Source organism: Saimiri boliviensis, chromosome 15 (assembly GCF_048565385.1).
Source record: "Saimiri boliviensis isolate mSaiBol1 chromosome 15, mSaiBol1.pri, whole genome shotgun sequence".
Classification (NCBI taxonomy): Eukaryota; Metazoa; Chordata; class Mammalia; order Primates; family Cebidae; genus Saimiri; species Saimiri boliviensis.
Window position 1 is genome coordinate 28,690,930 of NC_133463.1, and position 17,826 is coordinate 28,708,755.

At 41.5% G+C, this 17,826-nt stretch overlaps 1 protein-coding gene across 1 annotated transcript in view; it reads right to left on the minus strand.

Annotated features, from left to right (window-relative positions):
- Positions 1 to 17,826, minus strand: part of POP1 (POP1 homolog, ribonuclease P/MRP subunit) — a 45,748-nt gene that overhangs the window by 8,225 nt on the left and 19,697 nt on the right. The window contains exons 8-14 of the mRNA XM_003943037.3: positions 16,059 to 16,315; positions 15,843 to 15,936; positions 12,587 to 12,698; positions 11,855 to 11,974; positions 6,153 to 6,268; positions 3,833 to 4,024; positions 1,887 to 2,041 (exon numbers count right to left, since the gene is read on the minus strand). Coding sequence (XP_003943086.3) covers positions 1,887 to 2,041; positions 3,833 to 4,024; positions 6,153 to 6,268; positions 11,855 to 11,974; positions 12,587 to 12,698; positions 15,843 to 15,936; positions 16,059 to 16,315 — 1,046 coding nt within the window. The remainder of the gene's footprint in view (positions 1 to 1,886; positions 2,042 to 3,832; positions 4,025 to 6,152; positions 6,269 to 11,854; positions 11,975 to 12,586; positions 12,699 to 15,842; positions 15,937 to 16,058; positions 16,316 to 17,826) is intronic.

The following is a 17,826-nucleotide window of genomic DNA, read 5'->3' on the forward strand; positions in this document are numbered from 1 at the left end:
AATGTGATTGCTGCCCTCAAAGAGCTAGTAAGCCAGCAATCCAGGAATACATCACTAGTCACTCATCTATCCACCACTCAGCAAATAGTTTGAAACCCAACCACAGGCCAGGCAGAGTGGCTCACACCTGTAACCTTAGCACTTTGGGAGGCCAAAGCAGGTGGATCACTTGGGTCCAGGAGTTCAAGACCACCCTGGGGCAACATGGCAAAACCTCATCTCTACAAAAAAATATATATATATAAAAATTAGCCAGGCTGAGAAAATATGAAATATTTGTTAACAATTAAAAAAAAAATTAGCCAGGCATGGTGGTAGGTACCTGCAGTCCCAGCTACTTGGGAGGCTGCAGTGGGAGGATCGCCTGAGCTTGGGAGGTGGAGGCCATGGTCAGCCATGATCATGCCACTGTACTCCAGCCTGTGTGACAGAGTGAGATCCTGTCTCAAAAAAATAAAAAAAAAAAGCCAGGCTGTCTCTATAGTTATGGTTGCAGCAACGAACAACAAAAAAAAATCCACAATTCTGCCCTTATGAAGCCCACCATCAAGGAACTATAACATTCAACCAGTCATTCACTAGACAACAAATAAAGGTTATTAAGCCGGGCACGGTGGCTCAAGCCTGTAATCCCAGCACTTTGGGAGGCCGAGGCAGGTGGATCACAAGGTCAAGAGATCGAGACCATCCTGGTCAACATGGTGAAACCCCGTCTCTACTAAAAATACAAAAAATTAGCTGGGCATGGTGGCGCGTGCCTGTAATCCCAGCTACTCGGGAGGCTGAGGCAGGAGAATTGCCTGAACCCAGGAGGCGGAGGTTGCGGTGAGCTGAGATCGCGCCATTGCACTCCAGCCTGGGTAACAAAAGCAAAACTCCGTCTCAAAAAAAAAAAAAAAAAAAAAAAAAAAATAGGTTATTAAGTCTACTATGCACCAGGCACTGGATAGACACTGCAAATGCCACAATAAAGAGAGAAAGCTTCTATGCTTCTGAGAGCTACAATTTAGGGGGCAACAGATTCCCAATGTTAGAATATACTTAGCAATATAAAAGAAATCATGACCCTCACTGGCCACACTTCCAGTGAAGAAAGAAAAGTCTAAATGGATAGGTACTAAGGTATAAAAACAGTGCTTGGCCTGGCACAGTGACTCACACCTATAATCCTGGCACTTTGGGAGGCCAAGGCCAGTGGATCTATGGAAAATTGGTATCAAGACTAGCCTGGACCAACATGGCAAAACCCCATCACTACAGAAAATACAAAAGTTAGCCAGGCACAGCGGCACATGCCTTTACTCTCAGCTACACGGGTGAGGTGAAAGAATCGCTTAAACCCAGGAGGCAGAGGTTGCAGTGAGCCAAGACCACGCCACTGAACTCCAGCCTGGGTAACAGAGCAAGATCAGCATCTCAAAAAACAAACAGTGTTTCTCTCTCTGGATGGCAGGACTATACCGATTTATCTTTTTCTGTATTTTCATAGTTTCATTAAAATTGTATAACTATGTATTACTTCCATAATAACTTTTAAAAACATAATTTCCATTTTGGAGGGGTAAAGGGGTTGGCAGTAGAAATCTATTAACAAGTGTGAAACTCATGTCCATGTTTAGGTATACATCATTATTGATAGAAACAAATAACAAACAGAACGGTTTGTAACTGAAATGGGCCTATAAAAGCCAAATAGATATAAGACAATCTCCTCACTTAATGTCTTCTGAATTATTTCTCAGTAATGCTGAACTCACTGAAAAATCTATGAAAACTCTACATTATATATAATAAGAATGACCAAAGTAATCCTAATGTTTGGGATGCCAATATAAGCAAGCACTTCTCTTTCAGACATCATTAAGCTAGATAACGCAGCTTCTTACCTTTTATATTTTTCAAGAAGATTGTTAGCTTGCTCTTCTGCAAACAGCATCCCAGCAGGGCAGTCTGGAAAATCCCCTGGGACACTAGGCGACCTCTTATACTGATAATGTACTGCAGACTCTTTCAAACCTCCAACTCTTGCACCTCGATAGATCTAAAGGAACGTCAAAAAGATACTGTCAACCTACCAATATGTCAAAAAGACACTGTCATTCTCCCAATGGGATTGCTTAACTGTTCATGTGGGGAAAATGGGAAACGACCTAAATGCCCATCAGAAGGAGAATGGATATAAACAAACCCAGTGGATTACCATGCAATAGTAAAAATGATGGAATCAACCCTCGTCATGCTTCATCAATCAATATGGAAAAAAATCTCAAGGCCAAGTGAATATAGCAAGTTACAAAATCATATCTACTGTGAGGTATATACTTTAAAAACATGTTCAGTCTAAATAGTTACTTTATTGCAGGATACAAACATACTTTAATAAAGCTATAAAAATATTCATGGTAGTAGCAAACACCAAAATCAGAAGAGTGATTGTTTTAAAAGGAGGGAGGGAAATGAGACTGGAGAGAGATACACAGGGCGCATCCAATACATCGGTAATGTTTTCTTTTTTTTTTTTTTTTTTTGAGACGGAATTTCGCTCTTGTTACCCAGGCTGGAGTGCAACGGCGCGATCTCGGCTCACCGCAACCTCCGCCTCCTGGGCTCAGGCAATTCTCCTGCCTCAGCCTCCTAAGTAGCTGGGATTACAGGCATGCGCCACCACGCCCAGCTAGTTTTTTGTATTTTTAGTAGAGACGGGGTTTCACCATGTTGACCAGGATGGTCTCAATCTCTCGACCTCGTGATCCACCCGCCTCGGCCTCCCAAAGTGCTGGGATAACAGGCTTGAGCCACCGCGCCCGGCCAGTAATGTTTTATTTCTTAAGCTGGATGGCAGGTAAATGGCACACGGGCATACATTATATCAGTATCTATTCTTTTTTGCATGCTTGAAAGCATCTCATAGTAAAAAATTAAGTAGGATTATTTTTAAGTGTTCCTACTCCTGAACGATTAACTTAATGTCCCTTGTACTACGCATGCTAAAAATTAATTACCAGCATGAATCTAAAAGTCTCACATGCCTTTTACACTCTCTATCATCAAAGTAATGTTTATTTATTTATTTTTATTTATTTTTGAGACAGAGTCTCGCTCTGTCACCCAAGCTGGAGTACAGTGGTGCAATCTCAGCTCACTGCAACTCCGTGTCCCAGGTTCAAGGGATTCTTATGCCTCAGCTTCCCAAGAAGCTGGGATTACAGACATGCACCACCATGTCTAGCTAATTTTTGTATTTTTAGTAGAGGCGGGGTTTCACCATGTTGGCCAGGCTGGTCTCAAACTCCTGACCTCAGGTGATCTAACCACCTCAGCCTCCCAAAGTGCTGGGATTACCGACATGTAATCCCACCACACCCAACCCTCAAAGTAATATTTAAAATAAACAGGATAAAAAAGACACATTCGATTCTAATAAAATTTTCAGCTACAGTTGATAAACAGGAGTATATGGTTATAATTAACATTTTTTTTTTAAATTTATTCTATCCGTCTGTAAAAGTTAAGTCCTTTGCTTCTAAACTATAGCAAATTTCTTCAAATCAAATACCTCGACATTTTTGTTGTTCCTACTGTTTGAAAATCAGGCCACTTTAAAAAAAACCTCAACAATTGACAATATGTCAGTACGGGTCTTATAATGAGAACTTGGCTCCAGGGACTCTATGTATGAAGTATCTTGTATCCAGAACTATAGCTCTAAGGGCAGAAATATACCACTAATTCCTCCTGAATTGTACATAAAGTCTGGACCATTTTGAGTACTCAGCATTTATTAGGAATATATTGTAAATATTACAACTGTTAGAATCAAAAAGTAACTTACAAATGGAATCCAGAAAGCCATGCCCCAGCCCTTTGGAAGTAGGACATCCCAGCCACTTCCCCAGCCTAGTCGGTCTTCACCGGTCACTTTTCCTGGCTGCTGAATCAAAAGTATAGGTATCTTGGATTCATGGGGACCTAAAATAAGCTGTGACCCAGGCACCAGCAATTCACTCCTCATCCGGTTTAAATCCTAAAGTGGAAGAAAATAATTCAAGACAAACAGCCCTAGTCTTCTGGGAGATCCTCCTGGGTCTCCCCATAAGCAGCTTTAGAAAGTTAAATGCTCTTTTTAAAAAGCAAGAGAAAAACGTTCTCAACAAATAAATGTAAGCCATTTTAAGTATAAGGTATTCCTCCTACAGATATTTTCCTCTATACAAGTGCTTTGGTAGAAATGCCAAATTATCTTATATCATTCATTATCAGCATTCATTCTGCTGATCTCTTATATCAAGATTCATCTTATATGTTGATATTCTGTCCTTACATTGATTTTGATCGAGATTTGCTGTCATGAAGTAAACAAGGTATAAACTAGTAAGTGACACCTTCTCAAAGATGGGCAACTAGAAAAATGCACTGGCTCTTAAGAAAATTGCTCACCAGGTCTTAAAAATTTTAAATAGATGACGTTTAAAATTATTGTTAAGGGAAACGTAGGAGGTGGGTAACATCCTTTCAGACTTTTCTTGGAGCTGTAAAAAGAGACTAACAGGTAGGTACGAGGGCTATCACTCAGTTTAGAAAAACTATGCAAGAGACTGCCTCCAGGCCACAGTCTAACTGCTACCTCACGAATGCTCTTCAAGCCAGGTCCAATCCTGATTCTTCTTTTTCACGTTCACTCGAGTTTCCGCTACCATCTATGTGTTAGTCATTCCAAAGTGTATCTCTTTAGCTCTGACTTTTCCTCCTGGGACTGGAACCTATCTTCTAGACCTCTGCTCTTGGGAAGTCTCACAGCCCCTCAAACTCAAGATTGAACTCATCACCCTTCCCACTGTATTTGCTCTCTTCCTATATTCCCCACCTAGCTGAATGACACCACAATTTACACACTCCATTCGTTCACCCATTCATATATTTACTGAGCACTTCTATGTACCTGCCACACATCAGTGAGACTTGGCTCTGGCTCTCTTTTGGCTGAAATCCTAAATCCAAGCTAGAACATCAGGACCTAATCAACATGCCTCCTCCTTTTTTACCTCCCATCTTCCAACCAACCAGCAAGCCTTGTCAATTTAGCTTCTGGGAATATGTGCTAAACCTCAACCTCTCCACCACAGGCACACTGCCACAATTCAGGCCCCCATGATGTCATACCTAGACTATGTCAAGGGTATTTTTAAGGCCATCCAACCCACAGTCTCTCTCCCACTCCCTCACCCACCATCTCCAACCCCACACTACTGCCAGCATGAAATGTCATGTCATGGCCAACCTTAAAACCTTCAAAGGTGCCCCACATCTCCAGCCACATCCTGAAAAGTCTTCGAGGTCTTTCATGTTCTAGCCTCCATTTGTGTCTTCAGCTTCATCTTTCACGCCATTCCTGATTCCTCGCTCCTGATCCATTTACAGAGTCCTGATCCACTTGGAGCACCATCCTGGTTTTTTCCTGGGCTCCTATACATGCTGTTCTCACTTCCTGCAATCTTATCTTCGCTGAAACCTTGACCCTACCCACCAAGAACTCTGGTTACTTCTGGCTCCCATCTGAGAGTCAGCTCAAATGCCTGCTCTTCCATCCAGGAGGCCGGCCTCATTTTTCTCATCTGAGCTCGGTACCCCTTCTAGAAGTTTCCTGAGTGTCCTGTACTTCTTTGACCACATCCTAGTCATCTACCCCAGCATCTCGCACAATGTCTGGCCCTGGAAGGACCCCAATCATAGTAAAATTAAAGACAGATAACATTTAAGGGAAAACAAAACAATAAAAGAAAAACATAATTAAACCATGAGATCATCATTTCAATAAAAAATCTTTGTATTAACATTTTCTAGAGGTTTTCTTACTTTATCTCTAAGAACAGAAAAACAGTCATAGTATGTGTCTTTATTCTTAGATTCTTATCCTTGGATAATAGATAAGATCCTTATCTTATTCTTAGATTCCTATCCTTACTCTTAGATTATCCCTAAGAACAGAAGAAAACCATAGTATATATCATGAGTCAGGGATCAACAACTTGTTTGAAAACAACAGAAAGTCTATGGGATTTTATGAAGTACGAAATAACTTCTTATGGTCTCTAGAATGATACATTTAACCTGTCATTCACGACTTTACCAATAATCCTTTCACTATTAGTTACCTGATCCGAGATTTTATTCTCTGTGACACTCTTACAGATATCTTGGTTCCAGATAAAGCTATGCGTACATTCCACAGGCACACCCTCCAGAAGCAGCTGTCTAACTTTCTCATTATCTAAGAGGGAAAAGAAACAGCCTTCAAACCACATCCTTCAGATCAATGAAGTCAAACTCCAAACATTGGCAGTAGGCCTTTTGTTATAAAATTTTATTTCATAGGCATTTACTTAGCTTAGAAGAATTTACTTGACGAGAAATTAGTTATTCTTATAGTCAGTTTTACAGTCTATGACTAGGAAAGGCTCCTAAGCAGTTTTCTTTAGTATTGATTTTTCCTGTATAAGATGCAAACATTACAATATTAAATTGCCTCCAAATAACTGCCTAATTCCACATGTAAGATAATCAAATTCTAGGAGCCACTGCAAAGGCAAATAATATGGCACATTAAGCCAGGCATGGTGTTGTATACCTGTAATTCCAGGTACTTGGGAGGCTGAGGTGGGAGGGTCACTTAAGCCCAGGAGTTTAAGTGCAGCCTGGGCAACATAGCAAGACCCCATCTCTAAATAATAATGATAATATGCCATATTATAAATACCTATCATACTTCAGCTACCGGCTTCAGGGCTTTGTGTATCATTCCTCATCCAATGATGGTGAGCCAACAGATATTATCTTCGCTTCTACCCCACTATTGAACTATTTATTCCTTTCTGCAAAATGTATTTTTTCATCCTTTTTTTTTTTTTTTTGAGACGAAGTCTTGCTCTGTCACCCAGGCTGGACTGCAGCGGCACAATCTTGGCTCACTGCAACCTCCGCCTCCTAGGTTCACGTGATTGTCAGCCTCCCAAGTAACTGGGATTACAGGCGCGTGCCACCATGCCTGGAATTTTGCTATTTTTAGTAGAGACAGAGTTTTGCCATGCTGGCTGGGCTGGTCTCAAACTCCTGACCTCAAGTGATCCGCCTGCCTCAGTCTCCCAGAGTGCTGGGATTACAGACATGAGCCTCTGCGCCCAGCCTCATCCCTTTAAAATGAACATATTTTCAGTGAAACATAGTGTTTTATCCGTTTATTATAAGCTGCACCATGCCAGAAAGTACTCATGTAGGAAGGGGAAGAAACTTTATCAGTGACAAACTTCTATATTGATAGAAGGAACTTCCTACATGCAGTCATTTAATCCCTAGGGAAAAGTATCTTCCAAATCTCATTTTGTTGAACTGAAGAATTTTCATTAAAAATGTCAATTTGTGAGTTTGAGTTATGGTTCTAAACTGTCCACAAAAGAAACATCACTCAAAGGCACATACTTGCCTGCATGGGTCTGATGGCTAGGAAAAAAGTTGGAAGCAACTGGGCCATGGTGTGACAAATTTTAGGGGAAAACTAAGTTAGAAAAAATTAAACTGATAAAAAGATCTGAAATGGAAACTGTTTAAAAGCCACAACAGGCCAGGGGCAGTGGCTCGCGCCTGTAATCCCAACACTTTGGGAGGCCAAGGTAGGCAGATTGCTTCAGCTCAGGAGTTCAAGACCAGCCTGGGCCACATGGTGAAACACTGTCTCTACAAAAAAAATACAAAAATCAGTTGGGTGTGGTGGTGTGCCCCTGTGGTCCCAGCTACTTGAGAGGCTGAGGTAGGAGGATGGCCTGAACCTAGGAGGTGGAGGTTGCAGTGAGCCTAGGTCGTGCCACTGCACTCCAGTGTGGGTGACAGAGCCAGACTCCCATCTCAAAAAAATTAAATAAAAAATTTTTTAAAGCCACAGCAGCTTCAGTATACTGCTCTTCCTCATGGGAGATAATAACCATCAGATTCTCAAGCCACAGTGCAGTGTGCTGTGCATGTTCACATAGCCTGTCTAGGAGCAGTCAAGCTCCACTTCCAAGCCTGGGTACACAGAGCACTTTCCTGCGGGGCACTGCCACAGACTGGGGGACATGATTGGGATTTCAGTCAGACTAAGCTGCAGACAAGAGACAGCTGATCCTTAAAGTGTAAAGACACAGGAAAGTACTTCCTCATCTTCAAATATTCTAAAAGATAATAACAGATTTGGTAAAAGTGGCTTATGCCTATAATCCCAGCATTTTGGGAGGCTGAGATGGGAGGATCACTTGAGCCTAGGAGATTGAGACCAGCCTGGGGAATTTAGTGAGACCCTGTCTCTACAAAAAGTTAAAAAATAGCCAGGCATAGTGGTGCGTGCCTGTAGTCCCACCGACTTGGCGGGGCTAAAGTGGGAGGAAGCTTTGAGCCTGAAAGGTCAAGGCTGCAATGAGCCATGATTGTATCACCGTACTCGGGTCTGGGCAACAGAGTGAGACACTGTCTCAAAAATAAATAATAATAATAAAAATATATACAACAAAGTAGACAGTATGTCTAGACAAGGGAATATTATTGAGCTAAAAAGAAATGTGCTATTGAGCCATGAGAAGACACAGAGGAAAAAATTTTTTTTTTGAGATGGAGTCTTGCTCTGTTGGCCAGACTAGACTGAGTGAGATCTCAGCTCACTGCAACCTCTGCCTCCTGGGTTCAAGAAATTCTACTGCCTTGGTCTCCAGAGTAGCTGGGATTACAGGCACCTGCCACCATGCCCAGCTAATTTTTTTTTTAGTAGAGATGGTTTCACCACGTTGGCCAGGCTAGTCTCGAACTCCTGACCACAGGTGATCTACCTGCCTCAGCATCCTAAAGTTCTGGAATTACGGGTATGAGCCACCGTACCTGGCCTACATAGTGGAAATTTAAATGCATATTACTAAGTGAAAGAAGCCAATCTGAAAAGGCTATATATTATATGATTCCAATTATATAATATTCTGGAAAACACAAAACTATGGAGATGGGGAAAAAGATAAGTGGTTACCAGAAGTTAGGGGGAAAGAAGGGATAAATAGGCAGAGCACAGAAGATTTTGGGGGCAGTGAATCTATTCTGTATGATGCTATTATGGTGAATATGTCATTACACCTTTGTCAAAATCGATAGAGTGTATATACCACCGAGAGTGAACCCTAATACAAACTAAGGACTTTAGGTGATAAGGATATGTCAATGTCGGTTCATGGACTGTAACAAATGTACCACTCTAGTAAGGATATGGACTGTGTGGGGGTGGTGCATGGAGGAGGATGGAGGCTCATGGGATCTCTGTACTTTCCACTCAATTTTGCTGTGAACCTAAAGCTGCACTAAAAAATAAAGTCTATTTACAACAAACTGGAGTATGTCTGAAAGCAAAGGGGAAGGCCCTTTTAAGTCAATAGTCTTTACTGGGAAGAGAAAAAGAATATCTCCAGCTGAGTCAGCACAAACATCAGCGTGCCTAGAATGACTGCCACTTCTGAATCTAATTCTAAGTCCTTCCCCAGACTCATATAAAGCATGTTCTCCTTCACATGCAGACAAAAGTTCTTGAATTGGTTATATATTAACTCCAGAATGTGACTTAAAGAATGAAGGAAAGAACTTGCTTTCTCCTCTCTTAAATGTATTTAAAGATCACCAAATGTTACATTAAAACTTTTTTTAATGAATTTTACTCAGAGAAGCAAAGGTAACCAGTAAAAGGCTTTCTCATTTGGAAATCAAATAAAACCAAGCCTTCAGATTCACTCTATTTTAAATAAAATATGTAAAACAGTTAAAAGGGCACAGGGGAAGCAGAGAAAATGACTGCTAACTGGGCACTGCTCAAGTCTACTGCAAATCACTGCTCTCGAAGTGCTTGCAACAGCTATAAAATATAAAGGGATGATGTCTGACCTATCCCTCTAAAGGCAGCTGGACTCCTTCCATGTTTTGGGTAGTATGGGAAAGTCATACTACCAGCGTGTTTAAAGGGAAAGATCAGAAGCCCATGAGCACAACATAAATTCACTATCTCCTAAAGGAAACTGATCTCTCACAGATAAGAACTAATCAAAATAATCCATCAATGCAAACTGGCAAATGCTAAGGATGGCAAATAAAAGCTAGTACGACAGAAACTATATTTTTAAATCTCACCTAAAAAAACAGTTACTGATATAGTGAAATAGTGTGTTAATAAAGTTGAAAAGATTTACAACAACACATTATTAATATTTAACGCAAATTCTAGAACCAACTGATCAAGCAAAACTTTTCAAAGCATTTAGGAATATGCATTATCACTTCAGGTTCTTCATGTACCCTCCCTTTTAAAAGCTCTCTAGCTGGGAATGGTGGCTCACATCTGTAATCCCAGCACCTTGGGAGGCCGAGGCAGAAGAATCACTTGACTTCAAGAGTCAAATTAAATCATGTTTTTCAAGATAGACTCTAATTTTCCTTGAGCTGATTCATATTAAAACAAAAGCCATAGAAAGGATTTAATAATCACCTCATTCCAAGAAAGGATTTGAAGTAGCAAGAGAAACTAAGTAGCGTTTACAGCTTTAAGGTGATTACAATAGTCAACATTTAATGGTGTAGTAAATGCTGCAACTTTTACATAGCATCAGACCACACTGGTATTAAAAAAATAAAAAAATAATTAAAAAAAAAAAAAAGAGGCAACAACCGGTTGAGTAAAGTCTTAGGCTTCAGAATTAACTAACTTACCTACATATCTTCAAACTCCTCTCTCATCCAATCCGCCTTTTATGTGAAGTTCTGACACAGTAATTTCTGCCCCTCAATCAGCTATCTAACTACATAAAAAAAAAAAAAATTCTGGGCCAGGCATGGTGGCTCATGCCTATAATTCCAGCACTTTGGGAGGCCGAGTGGATCACCTGAAGCCAGGAGTTCAAGACCAGCCTGGCCAACATGGTGAAAAGTAAATTTTTTTGTTTCAAATTTTAAATACAAAAAAAAAAAAAAAAAAAAATTAGCTGGGCATTGTGGCGGGCGCCTATAATTCTAGCTACTAAGGAAGGTGAAGTAGGAGAATCGCTTGAACCCAGGAGGCGGAGGTTGCAGTGAGCTGAGATCATGGCACTGGACTCCAGCCTGGGCAACAGAGCAAGACTCAGTCTCAAAAAAAATAAATAAATAAATAATTCTGAAGTCATTACAACACAAACCTGTACTTTATCTCCAAAGATTCCCATACTCATTTTAATTATTCTTCCAATTAATCATGTTTAAATGCCAGTAAATACAATGAGACATTATCAAAATTGCTGTCTATCTCAGATCAGAACAAAATTTCAGCCAGCCCCCTGCTCACTTCCTACGCCACCCCAGCTAAACTTTCTCAGGCCACTCACTCTACTTCGTCTAAACCAAGACATCTTATACTTCAGCACCTGGAATGGCCTTGCCAGGATTCGAACCTGGATCATCTGTATGGTCAGACAGAGGCTTCCACTGAGCACAAGACCAGCTTCGGGTGCAGATCCCTTCCTCACAATTAAAATTCTGAAACGTCAGACATTTTCAGAGAATGTAGTTTGCAGGGAGACAGGTTTTACTAGAGACTAAAAAAAGAGAACTTGGAAAATAAAACGAACATAAGTATCAGGCTACATGTTTTACAGCTAAAAGACACTTCCATATGTACCATTTCCTCAGATTATTATCAGTTTGTAAAATGGGCAGGTAAGGAGACTGCCCTAATTTTTTACAGATGAAGTTACCGGAGAGGTGTCAGAGACAGATAAGACTGGGCTGCTCAAAATTGTAAGGAAAACCTGGGGTGTTTTTAGAACTTTACCTTGGCATTTTTCTGGATTGGGCAAAGCTTTGGACTTCTTTGGAGGCAAATTTATTCGAGGATCCCCAACGGTCAGTCCCAGAATGGTACCTGCTGGAATTTGTGCTGGTGATGTTATTCCTTTAACAAGAACAAAAAGAACGAAAAGAAGCTTACAGAAAGTCATTCATAATACATCTATATTTGCTTGTGTTTTTAAATCTTTCAGACTTTCTAATGAAACTTTTTCCTTGGACTAATTACTTAAAAACATGTATTCTCTCTCTTCCCATTGATACTTTTAGAGAATAAGTTAACAGTCATAAAGAACGAGGTTTCTTGCAAAAAACATGAAGCCAACATAAGAAAAGGTTCTTTTATGAAACGAACACATATGTTTCTATCGGTGATAACTACAGCAGCTATGAGCAAAAACGCAGTTGTATGCGGATAGGCATAAAGTTTAGGTCAGCCGCTGGCATCTGCATTTATCTCCACTATCAGAGTGCTAGTTACATAGAACAGGAATATCTCATTTGTTTGTTGTTTCGTAACAGGCATGAATACAATGTTTCATAACCAAGCATGAATACATTTTTTAATCAATGAGTTCAGTCCCTCTCTTACTTGGTCCTCTTGCTGTTTACAATAGCAGCAGGTTAAAAAACAACACGACACAGTTGGAGGCCCAACTGCAAAAGGCTCTCTTAGCCTCCTTCCTCCCCAACACAACCCAGTCTTCCCTTTGTATACCTCCCAACAACTCGAAAACGGCTTCTTGTCTGTAATGAAGGGAAACGCTGTCAGGATTCTTACAGGTTTCTATCCACCAGTGATGAGGTGTCTCCTCTGTGTCCTCTCCCACCTGAAAAATAACAACTACTATTCACCAGACAAACAATGAATTTGACTTAATAATTTTGTCCTGGTTGTGATATCAGCCCCACTCTTTCTTCTTTTGTGTGTGGGAATGAATGTGTTATGGGGTGAACCAGGGAAGTTGCCACTGTACTTAACAGAGTAATTAATACCCAGACTAACTGCTCCTTCAATTAGCAGCAAGGATATAGTATTACACTTCTCTCAAGATTTCATATATGAGGAAAATCATCTATGGTTTTCAGAGACTAACTCATTAAGATACCTCATATTCAAAGTCTCTCTAGAGCACAGTACCAGCAAAGGAGGCTTCACTTCTCTCCTACATTGTTTTTTTTTTTTTACAGTCTCCGTCTGTCACCCAGGTTGGAGTGCAGTGGCCCAGTCATGGCTCACTGCAGCCTGAATCTCCCAGGGTCAAGTGATCCTCACACTTCAGCCTCTCAAATGGCTGGGAGCTGGACTTACAGTCACCATACCCAGCTAATTTTTTTAACTTATTTTTTGTAGATACACGGTCTCATTATGGTGCCCAGGCTGGTCCTGAATTCCTGGGCTCAATCAATCAACCCACCTCTACCTCCCAAAGAGCTGGGATTTTGGGTGTGAGCCACCATGTGTGGTCTTCTTTCACGAGAGCTAACTTCACCACCTCCAATGTAAGCAATAAAATGTTACTCACCAAAGGCAAGTCAAACCAGTACCTTTCGAAGAACTTTCCAAATAAAGGATATACTACTACTACAGCATTCCTAGAAATGTAAATTTTTTTCCATACGGAACTAGGAATTGAGCAAGATTTCAAAAAGCCCTTCAAGCATCACGTGCACAGCAAGAAGGGAATCTATAGACGCAGCTCATGCTGAAGTTCACTGAAGTAGGATGTACACTTACAGATCCTAAAGAAGCAATCATGGCCAGGCACAGTGCCTCACACCTGTAATGCCAGCATTTTGGGAGGCCAAGGCAGGCAGATCACTTGAGGCCAGGAGTTCGAGACCAGCCTGGCCAACATGGGGAAACCCCGTCTCCACTAACAATGCAAAAAAAAAAATTAGCCAGGTGTAGTGGTATATGCCTGTAATCTCAGCTGCTCAGGAAGCTGAGATACGAGAATTGCTTGAACCTGGGAGGTGCAGGTTGCAGTGGGCCGAGATTGTGCCATTGCGCTCCGGCCTGGGTGACACAGTGAGGCTCTGTCTCAAAAAATAATTTTTAAAAAGCAGTAATCATAACAAAGGTACCATTTACTCACAGAAATTCAGGTAGCACAGCTTAGTGATTTACAGTACAGGCTCTGGAACAAAACTTCGTAGGTTCAAATCTTTCCTCCACAACTTATTAGCTACTATGGGGCACCTCTCTGTGTCAGGCATGGTGCTAAGCACTGGGGACAGAGTAAAAAACAGGACCAACCCTGTCCTCGCCCTTGAGAAGCTCACAGTCTGATGAGAGACGCATTCATTACATAAACACACAAATCTATACATATAAATTGAGGACATTTGCAAGATGCTCTGGAAACAACAGGAGAGGTCTACTTTGTTTAACTTGGGGGATCAGGAAAGGATTCTAGAGGGAAATGCTAGAGACTGAAACCTGAAGAATGAGGAAGCTTCCACCAAGCAAAGAGTGTTGGAGGCAGAATGCTCAGTAGTTGGGGGAATAAAAAACAGGTGCAAAGCCTGGAAGGGAGACAAGAACTGGCATTCTAGAACCTGAAGGAAGGTCACGGTGGCTGAAGTGTAGAAGGGTGAGGAGAAACAAGGCCTCAGAGGCAAGAAGGCACAAGACTAGGTGAGTCACATTGAGCGCCCTGGATTTTATCTTAATTACAATGAGAAGCTATCCAAAAACTTCTCATCAGGAAGCAACAACAGGTGAATAAATTATCAAAAAATCACTCTGCCTCCTGCGTGGAGAATGGGCTGAAAAGGAGGAAGGATGGACGAAACTTAATGTTCCCTCTAGAATCCTTTCCTGAGCCCCCAAGTGTTCAGGCAAGAGACAACACTGGTTGAGAGTGGAGTGGAGGCAGTGAAGAGGGAGAAAAGTCATTTTTATATTTTAAAGCATCTTTCTTCTAAAAACTCAGAATCTGTTCAGCTCTATCATTGTATTTGGCCATGTCAAATTGGTGAGAGGCACAGGCACTGAAAAGTTAATTGCGCTAAGATGAGAAAACAAACAGGATCTGAACCCAGGGTGTGGATTCCTAATCTAGTCTCTATGCTAGCCACTTGCCAACAGAGCTACATGAATTTAATTTTTAGTCAATTAAAGTTAAGTAAAGGTATAAATTCAGTCCCTCAGTCACTCCAGCCACAATTCAAGTATTTGACTGCCATATGTGGCTAGTGGCTATCGTATTGGACAGCACAAAGGAAAAGCATCCTCACAGAAAGCTCTACTGGAAGTGCTGCCCTAGACATGGCACTCTTAACCTTTGTAGGGATTGTAGACCCCTAAAACTAGCCCCAGAAAACCAGCCAGGCGCAGCAGCTCACAACTGCAATCCCAACATTCTGGGAGGCTAAGGCAGGCAGATCACCTGAGGTTAGGAGTTCGAGAATAGCCTGGCCAACATGGTGAAACCCCGTCTCCACTAAAAACACAAAAATCAGCCAGGCCTGGTGACACGCACCTGTAGTCTCAGCTACTTGGAAGGCTGAGGCAGGTCAATCACTTGAACCTGGGAGGCAGAGGTTACAGTGAGCCAAGATCACACCACTGCCCTCCAGCCTGGGTGGCAGAATGAGACTCCATCTCAGGGAAAAAAAAAAAAAAAAAGAAAAGAAAACCTACGTGGTACAAGTATAAATGCACAAAAACTGGGACATGTGATTTTAGGGACTCCCTACCTATGAAGCAGAAGTTAAGACCATCTACAAGACTCACAGCTACAAGAGCAGTGTGTATTTAAATAAGAACAGTTTACTGATCATATCCACGTAGATGTGGTCTTCTAGGAAAAGTGAAAGGTAACAAAATCTTTGATAATAAGCATAAGTAGGGAAGTAAACATCTAAAAGCCATGGCCCAAAATGTTACCAAATTATATAAGAGGTTTCACAAATTTGACAGGAAAAACATGATTAGAATAAAACCCTACAGTCACTTTTACTCTTACAGTGTGGACAGAAGCAGCTTTTATCGCTTCAGTTAGGATGGAGTGGGAAAGTGGCCCAATCAGCCGGAATCTGTTCATCTCCATGGTCAAATCACTGAAAAAGAAAAAGGATCTTAAAACGGAAACTCCCATCACACAACATTTATGCCACTGACAAACATGGAGCAAGTCTTCACTGAAAATGTACAGTAGGTTGAAAGCAAATGCAACTCATACCTGATTATAATGCCCGTAACTGGGGAGATCCAAGAGTATGGTAGACTTGGATCTCTAGTTCCATCACCAATAATTCTTTTAATCGGTTTAGCACTTTCTTCGTCATCTTTCCTTTTTCTTTTCTTGCCAATTTTCTCATCAGGCAATTCAGTTTGGCTTTTTCCTTGGGATGGTGTCAGAAGTGGGTCAGTGATGCAGGCAACTGATTTGATGGGTTCCACACACTGGCACACTGCTTTTATTTCCTCTAAGATAGCCTAAAAATATAAACATTCACTTTAAAATTTTGAAATTTAAATATATTATGACAAATTTAGTTGGGTTATGTTATGTTTTTATCTCTTTAAAAATTCACATTGAGCTGGGTGCGGTGGCTTCAGCACCTTGGGAGGCCGAGGCAGGCGGATCGCAAGGTCAGGAGCTCGAGATCCAGCCTGACCAACATGGTGAAACCCCATCTCTACTAAAAATACAAAAATTAGCCGGGCATGGGTGGTGTGTGCCTGTAATCCCAGGTACTCAGGAGGCTGAAGCAGCAGGATCGCTTGAACCTGGGAGGCAGAGGTTGCAGTGAGCTGAGATCATGCCACTGCACTCCAGCCTGGGTGACAGGGCAACATTCTGTCTCAAAAAAAAAAAAAAAAAAAAAAAAAAATCACATTTTTGGCCAAGAATGGTAGACCACACCTGTAATCCCAGCACTCTTGAGAGGCTGAGGTGGGTGGATCACCTGAGGTCAGGAGTTTGAGACAAGTGTGACTAACATGGCGAAACCCTGTCACTACCCAAAAGTACAAAAATTTGCTGGGTATGGTGGCAGGTGCCTGTAATCTCAGCTATGCATGAGGCTGAGCCAGGAGAATCCCTTGAACCTGGAAAGTGAAGGCTGAAGTGAGCTGAGATTACACCATCGCACTCCAGCCTGGGCAACAGAGCAAGACTCCATGTAAAAAAAAAAAAAAATCACATTTTAGCCCTTCACAAATTACCTTAAATTAAATTAATCATCAAAAAGCTTTTCTGGGCCAGGACTGGAGGCTCACATCTGTAATCTCAGCACTTTAAAGCTAAGGAAGGAGGATGGTTTCAGCCCAGGAGTTTGAGACCACTCTGGGCAACATTAGCGAGACCTCATTCCTACACAAAATAAAAAAATAATTTGATGCGGGCATGGTGGTACACACCTGTAGTCTAAGCTACCTGGGAGGCTGAGATGGGAGGATCACTTGAGCCCAGGAAGTAGAGGCTGCAGTGAGCTATGACCGTACCATTGCACTCAAGTCTCAGTGGCAGGATGAAACCCTGTCTCAAAAAAAATTTTTTTTAATTTAACTTTAATTTTTTAAAAAAGCTTTTTGGGGCCGGGCGCGGTGGCTCAAGCCTGTAATCCCAGCACTTTGGGAGGCCAAGGTGGGTGGATCACGAGGTCAAGAGATCGAGACCATCCTGGTCAACATGGTGAAACCCCGTCTCTACTAAAAGTACAAAAAATTAGCTGGGCATGGTGGCGCGTGCCTGTAATCCCAGCTACTCGGGAGGCTGAGGCAGGAGAATTGCCTGAACCCAGGAGGCGGAGGTTGCGGTGAGCCGAGATCGCGCCATTGCACTCCAGCCTGGGTACCAAGAGCGAAACTCCGTCTCAAAAAAAAAAAAAAAAAAAAAAGCTTTTTGGGTGTTCTGAGTAATATATACCACTTTAAACAAAAAAAATTTTTGAAATTTAAAATTTCAAAAGTGTTAGGGCTGGGGTTGGGGTAGGGTTAGTCAA